The sequence below is a fragment of the Panulirus ornatus genome, chromosome 3 (genome assembly GCF_036320965.1).
Source record: "Panulirus ornatus isolate Po-2019 chromosome 3, ASM3632096v1, whole genome shotgun sequence".
NCBI lineage: Eukaryota > Metazoa > Arthropoda > Malacostraca > Decapoda > Palinuridae > Panulirus > Panulirus ornatus.
The window spans coordinates 47,958,945-47,966,444 of record NC_092226.1 but is presented as its reverse complement, the minus strand read 5'-3'; the positions used below and the strand labels follow the sequence as shown (position 1 = coordinate 47,966,444).

The 7,500-nt window shown below is 43.1% G+C and overlaps 1 protein-coding gene across 1 annotated transcript in view; it reads left to right on the top strand.

Moving 5' to 3' along the window:
• LOC139759504 (nephrin-like) overlaps positions 1 to 7,500 on the top strand; it is a 574,502-nt gene that overhangs the window by 478,947 nt on the left and 88,055 nt on the right. The window contains exon 7 of the mRNA XM_071681702.1: positions 4,623 to 4,770. Coding sequence (XP_071537803.1) covers positions 4,623 to 4,770 — 148 coding nt within the window. The remainder of the gene's footprint in view (positions 1 to 4,622; positions 4,771 to 7,500) is intronic.

Below are 7,500 nucleotides of genomic sequence, written 5' to 3'. Positions count from 1 at the left end.
GGGCGAAAATTCTGGGAGCCTTGAAGAATGTGTGGAAGTCGAGAACATTATCTCGGAAAGCAAAAATGGGTATGTTTGAAGGAATAGTGGTTTCAACAATGTTGTATGGTTGCTAGGCGTGGGCTATGGCTAGGGTTGTGCGCAGGAGGGTGGATGTGCTGGAAATGAGATGTTTGAGGACAATGTGTGGTGTGAGGTGGTTTGATCGAGTAAGTAGTGTAAGGGTAAGAGAGATGTATGGAAATAAAAAGAGCGTGGTTGAGAGAGCAGAAGAGGGTGTTTTGAAATGGTTTGGGCACATGGAGAGAATGAGTGAGGAAAGATTGACCAAGAGGATATATGTGTCGGAGGTGGAGGGAACGAGGAGAAGAGGGAGACCAAATTGGAGGTGGAAAGATGGAGTGAAAAAGATTTTGTGTGATCGGGGCCTGAACATGCAGGAGGGTGAAAGGAGGGCAAGGAATAGAGTGAATGGGATCGATGTGGTATACCGGGGTTGACGTGTTGTCAGTGGATTGAATCAGGGCATGTGAAGCGTCTGGGGTAAACCATGGAAAATTGTGTGGGGCCTGGATGTGGAAAGGGAGCTGTGGTTTTGGGCATTATTGCGTGGCAACTAGAGACTGAGAGTGAACGAATGGGGCCTTTGTTGTCTTTTCCTAGTTGTACCTCGCACACATGAGGGCGGAGGGGGATGGTATTCCATGTGTGGCGAGGTGGCGATGGGAGTGAATGGGGGCAGACAGTGTGAATTGTGTGCATGGGTATATATGTATGTGTCTGTGTATGTATATATATGTGTACATTGAGATGTATAGGTATGTATATTTGCGTGTGTGGACGTGTGTGTGTGTATACATTGTGTATGGAGGTGGGTTGGGCCATTTCTTTCGTCTGTTTCCGTGCGCTACCTCGCAAACGCGGGAGACAGCGACAAAGCAAAATAAATATATATATATATAAAGATATCAATTGAGTAACCAGTATTTTACCACCTCATCCCCACTCACCTCGCATAACCCATTATTACAATCAGCCCGCTTCTTCTCTTCTGTGTTCTCTGGTGACAGAAGTCCTCATCGTCATTACGGATGGACCACTTATTTTTAATTAGCCGCCCGCAGAGGTGAGACGTCTTTCGTAAAGCTGACACAGTGTATCCGATCTCTTCGATAGAGACTTATGAGGTCAAAATTCAGTCTTATTTCCACCACAGCGTCTTGTAAGTCCTGTATTTATCTGGATACTTTTGCAACTACTGGGTGGAATTTTTGAGATACAAAGAAGGTATTTTCAAATTTAGTGTTGAACTCGAAGTTTATTGTGTTAGTAGCAGTAAAGTTTGTGTGTGTGTGTGTGTGTGTGTGTGTGTGTGTGTGTGTGTGTGTTTCTGTGTGTGTCTGTCTGTCTGTGTCTGTGTGTAATTGCTTATTTGTAACTATCTATCTGAACTGTTCGACGAGGGAGTTTCACACTTATGGGGCCCATATGTTGAACCTCCTCTACTACCATACAACTTCTGTATGCTATGCACAATTAATGCTCTAGTTTATTCCATCCATGTATAACCATTATACTATAAGAAAAATCTTAATATGCACCCTAGCAAAATGTTCCAAATTTTATGCTATGAACTCTGGCTGTTTTATTCCTCAATCTTTCAAAGAACTGATCACTGTCTACATCATCAATCTGGTTCAGAAACTTAAAGCTTGTGATCAGGTTACCCTTCACGCATCTCCCTTGCGTTTTAAGCAAATATGAGGCCTTTAGCCATTCCCTGTAACTGACCTCACTTGATTCTGGAACCATCTTTGTTGCCCTCGTCTGGACCTTCTCTATTAGATCTTTGAGCTCCTTTATTGCGGTGCTCAAACTTGAGAAGCATATTCTAGCTGTGGCCTAATGTCGGATGCAAACAGCTTGCTGGACATTTCCTGATCTCTATACTTAAATGCTAACCTATTATTTGCAAGTAGACAGATTGCCTCCTTTACTGTTCCTCTAACGTGGAACTTTGATGACAGGATAAGGACGATGTCGATTCCCAGATCCCACAAACAGATTTGTGCAGCTTATACCCTACAAAATAGCATTTATATTAGGTCCTTCTTTTACTGTGATCCATCATTGTCTTACATTTACTCGGATTCGATTTGGAGTCTGTTGAGGTTTCCTTGCACGTTAAAGTAATCTTCCACGCTTTTCACTCCCTGAGCAATCTTTGCAAGTCATTCACAGAGATCAAGAAGAGAAATATTCAAGAATGAGATGCTGCAGGACTCTACTAGTGACTTCAATCTATTTTGAAAAGTTTGTCTGTCATGTGTCCTTTGTTCTTTTCCACTAAGATAGTCTGTCCATCGATAGATTCTTCCCCTCATTCCTTCCTGGTAATCTAGCATCTTCATCAGGCTCCTGTACAGTAGTCAAAACCTTTTTGGTAGTCTAGATACAAGCAATCCATCCAGCCTACTCCTAGTTCATAGAGGCACGTTACATATGTCCTTCTTTCTCTGAAACAATATTGTCTTCCACTAAGGCAATTTCTCCATTATGGGAAGTAATCTATTTTCTTTCTGATTATCTTTCCTCGTACTTTACATACCACACTCGTCCTTTTCTAGACATCTCAGTGCCTTCTGAAAAGAACTCCCATTCAATATCACTGACGTTGGGGTTGTAGAGTCCTCCAGTGTGAAAAATACTTTCAACTTGCAATTAAGTACCGCACATATCCTTACATCATCCATTATAACTCTTCTCTCCGAGTCACTTAGCATGATTTCCTACTCCTTAACTGACAATTTGCTCCTGAGGCATTATGCAAATTCTTATTTGTATGTGTGTGTGTGTGTGTGTGTGTGTGTGTGTGTGTGTGTGTGAGTGTGTGTGTGATAGGGAAAGTAAGGGCAACCAAGATAAGTCGATAACATCAAACAACCAGATAAAGAAAACATATTTGTATATTACTTATCCTAAACAAAGCACCTTTGACAAACTCCCCCGTCGTTTCTCGGCAGAATCTCCCTGTCCAGCGTAGAAACCACATGTAAGAGGAAAAAATGGAAAAGGAAAAATACTTAGCATACGAAGCGTTGCTCCTTAAGCTCTACTGTTGACGTACTTTGTACACAAACGAGCCTGGAATGGCGGAAGGAAACTTTGTGTGTCACAGGTGGCTACAGTCTGATCTTCCTGAATAAAACGACAATGGCAAGAGCTTGGAAGAAAAAACTAAACTTTCTCGCTAAATGACAAACATTGGAGCCGAGGGAAAAGTGTGGGAGATACCTGACGGCTTCCCATAATCGATTTCTTCTCTCTCTCTCTCTCTCTCTCTCTCTCTCTCTCTCTCTCTCTCTCTCTCTCTCTCTCTCTCTCTCTCTCTCTCTCTCTCTCTCGTCCTTCCATCTTCTGGAAGTCTTTCCCTGCGTACTGAGAACCTGGAGGGGTTGTCTGCCGCTGAAGGTTGCTTGTGCGCGTCAAGCGAGTCCACGTCTGTACATGGCTGTGTTTACCGTAGGTCTTCCTTAAGCGGTCATCTGCCTTAAGAGTCCATTTCTGCATTTATCTGCTTTCTAGGTGGATGTTCCCGAGGAGTTCGTCTGCATCAAGTGAATCTGTGTCTACATATAGCTATGTTTTATCCAGACATTCCTTAATTCACCTGAGTTAAGAGAGAGTCAATGTCTACTTATATCTGGGATTTAAGTAGATGCCCCTCAGGAGCTAGCGGGCGTTCAGTGAGTTCGTGTCTGTATATAACCTTGTTTCATGTACATCTCTCTGAGGCATTCATCTGCGTCAAGCGAGTCCGTGTCTGCACATATGAACACTTTAGACAGATGCTCCACAGGGATCGTACGTGTTAAAGGCATCTACGTATGACTGCAGACATAAATGACTTAGATCTTCTTCAGGAGGTTGTGTCTGTGTTAAAAGCTTACATTTACAGATTTCCAGTGTTAGGTAAGTTTTCATTTACAGATCTCTCGCGCTATGTGATTTTCTCCCATAGATCTTCCGTGTTAGATGGGTTACCCTTCTGTAGGCTTAATTTGTTAAACATATACGCCACAGGTTTACTTTGTGAGTCATGCCCTGCATGTTTCATTTCTCAAGTGTTATGGCCTACATGTTTGTTTTATTCAGTGACTCATACCTTGTTAAATGTCACACTCCACAATCATCCTTTAAATAAGTCATATCTTATAGATTTTCTTATCAAATAGTCACACCCTGTAGGTTTCCTTTGTTAAACGAGCAATGCTCTGTGGGTCTCCTTTGTTAAGAGTCTTATCCTGTGGGTGTCCATTGTTAGATCAGTCATAATCTATTGGTTTCCTTTGTTAAAGGATCATACCCTATGTTGAAAGAATCGTGACCTGTGGATTTTCCACGCCAAATGAATCATATTCTTCGGGTTTTCTTTGCTAAATAAATAATAACCTGTCAATATCCCGCGTCAACCGAAACTTGCCCCATAAATCTCTTTATGATAAATGAGTCCGCCCTAGCAGATCTCCCCTATTAAGGGCATCATACCCTGCATACGCCTCATGTTAAGTAAGCCGTTCCCCCACACATATCCCGTGTTCTTAGCCAGTCCTCCCCTGCAGATCGCGGACGGAGGCAACGTGTCGACTGCGACGCTGACCCTGAGAGTGGACAGGTCCTACAACGGCGTCACGCTGGCCTGCACCGCCTCCAACCCGGCTCTCCCTCACGCCCAGCGGCTCACCGACACAGTCAAGCTGAACGTGTTCTGTGAGTAGTGCACGGTAGGGGATGGGATGAGGGGATAATGGGTATTGGAGTGAGAGGGAGGTGGGGGGGGAGTGAGAGGGAGATGGTGGGGAAGGGGAAGGGAGATAGAGCGGAGGAACAGGAAACTGGGGAGGAAAAAAAGAAAGGTTTTCAAAAGGGAAAGAGATAGATAGATACAAAGCAAAATAAATAAATGTATATATATATATATATATATATATATATATATATATATATATATATATATATATATATATATATATATATATATATTTATATATATATATATTTTTTGCTTTGTCGCTGTCTCCCGCGTTTGCGAGGTAGCGCAAGGAAACAGACGAAAGAAATGGCCCAACCCACCCCATACACATATATATACATACACGTCCACACAGCCAAATATACATACCTACCCAGCTTTCCATGGCTTACCCAAGACGCTTCACATGCCCTGATTCAATCCAATGACAGCACGTCAACCCCGGTATACCACATCGATCCAATTCACTTTATTCCTTGCCCTCCTTTCACCCTCCTGCATGTTCAGGCCCCGATCACACAAAATCTTTTTCACTCCATCTTTCCACCTCCAATTTGGTCTCCCACTTCTCCTCGTTCCCTCCACCTCCGACACATATATCCTCTTGGTCAATCTTTCCTCACTCATTCTCTCCATGTGCCCAAACCATTTCAAAACACCCTCTTCTGCTCTCTCAACCACGCTCTTTTTATTTCCACACATCTCTCTTACCCTTACATTACTTACTCGATCAAACCACCTCACACCACACATTGTCCTCAAACATCTCATTTCCAGCACATCCACCCTCCTGCGCACAACTCTATCCATAGCCCACGCCTCGCAACCATACAACATTGTTGGAACGACTATTCCTTCAAACATACCCATTTTTGCTTTCCGAGATAATGTTCTCGACTTCCACACATTCTTCAAGGCTCCCAGAATTATCGCCCCCTCCCCCACCCTATGATCCACTTCCGCTTCCATGGTTCCATCCGCTGCCAGGTCCACTTCAAGATATCTAAAACACTTTACTTCCTCCAGTTTTTCTCCATTCAAACTTACCTCCCAATTGACTTGACCCTCAACCCTACTGTACCTAATAACCTTGCTCTTATTCACATTTACTCTTAACTTTCTTCTTTCACACACTTTACCGAACTCAGTCACCAGCTTCTGCATTTTCTCACATGAATCAGCCACCAGCGCTGTATCATCAGCGAACAACAGCTGACTCACTTCCCAAGCTCTCTCATCCACAACAGACTTCATACTTGCCCCTCTTTCCAAAACTCTTGCATTCACCTCTCTAACAACCCCATCCATAAACAAATTAAACAACCATGGAGACATCACACATCCCTGCCGCAAACCTACATTCGCTTAGAACCATTCACTTTCCTCTCTTCCTACACGTACACATGCCTTACATCCTCGATAAAAACTTTTCACTGCTTCTAACAACTTGCCTCCCACACCATATATTCTTAATACCTTCCACAGAGCATCTCTATCAACTCTATCATATGCCTTCTCCAGATCCATAAATGCTATATACAAATCCATTTGCTTTTCTAAGTATTTCTCACATAAATTCTTCAAAGCAAACACCTGATCCACACATCCTCTACCACTTCTGAAACCACACTACTCTTCCCCAATCTGATGCTCTTTACATGCCTTCACCCTCTCAATCAATACCCTCCCATATGATTTACTAGTAATACTCAACAAACTTATACCTCTGTAATTTGAGCACTCACTCTTATCCCCTTTGCCTTTGTACAATGGCACTATGCACGCATTCCGCCAATCCTCAGGCACCTCACCATGAGTCATACATACATTAAATAACCTTACCAACCAGTCAATAATACAGTCACCCCCTTTTTAAATAAATTCCACTGCAATACCATCCAAACCTGCTGCGTTGCCGACTTTCATCCTCCGCAAAGCTTTTACTACCTCTTCTCTGTTTACCAAAGCATTTTCCCTAACCCTCTCACTTTGCACATCACCTCGACCAAAACATCCTATATCTGCCACTCTGTCATCAAACACATTCAACAAACCTTCAAAATACTCACTCCATCTCCTTCTCACATCATCACTACTTGTTATCACCTACCCATTTGCGCCCTTCACTGAAGTTCCCATTTGCTCCCTTGTCTTACGCACTTTATTTACCTCCTTCCAGAACATCTTTTTATTCTCCCTAAGATTTAATGATACTCTCTCACCCCAACTCTCATTTGCCCTCTTTTTCACCTCTTGCACCTTTCTCTTGACCTCCTGTCTCTGTCTTTTATACATCTCCCACTCAACTGCATTTTTTCCCTGCAAAAATCGTCCAAATGCCTCTCTCTTCTCTTTCACTAATAATCTTACTTCTTCATCCCACCACTCACTACCCTTTCTAATCAACCCACCTCCCACTCTTCTCATGCCACAAGCATCTTCTGCGCAACCATCACTGATTCCCTAAATACATCCCATTCCTCCCCCACTCCCCTTACTTCCATTGTTCTCACCTTTTTCCATTCTGTACTCAGTCTCTCCTGGTACTTCCTCACACAAGTCTCCTTCCCAAGCTCACTTACTCTCACCACCCTCTTCACCCCAACATTCACTCTTCTTTTCTGAAAGCCCATACAAATCTTCACCTTAGCCTCCACAAGATAGTGATCAGACATCCCTCCAGTTGC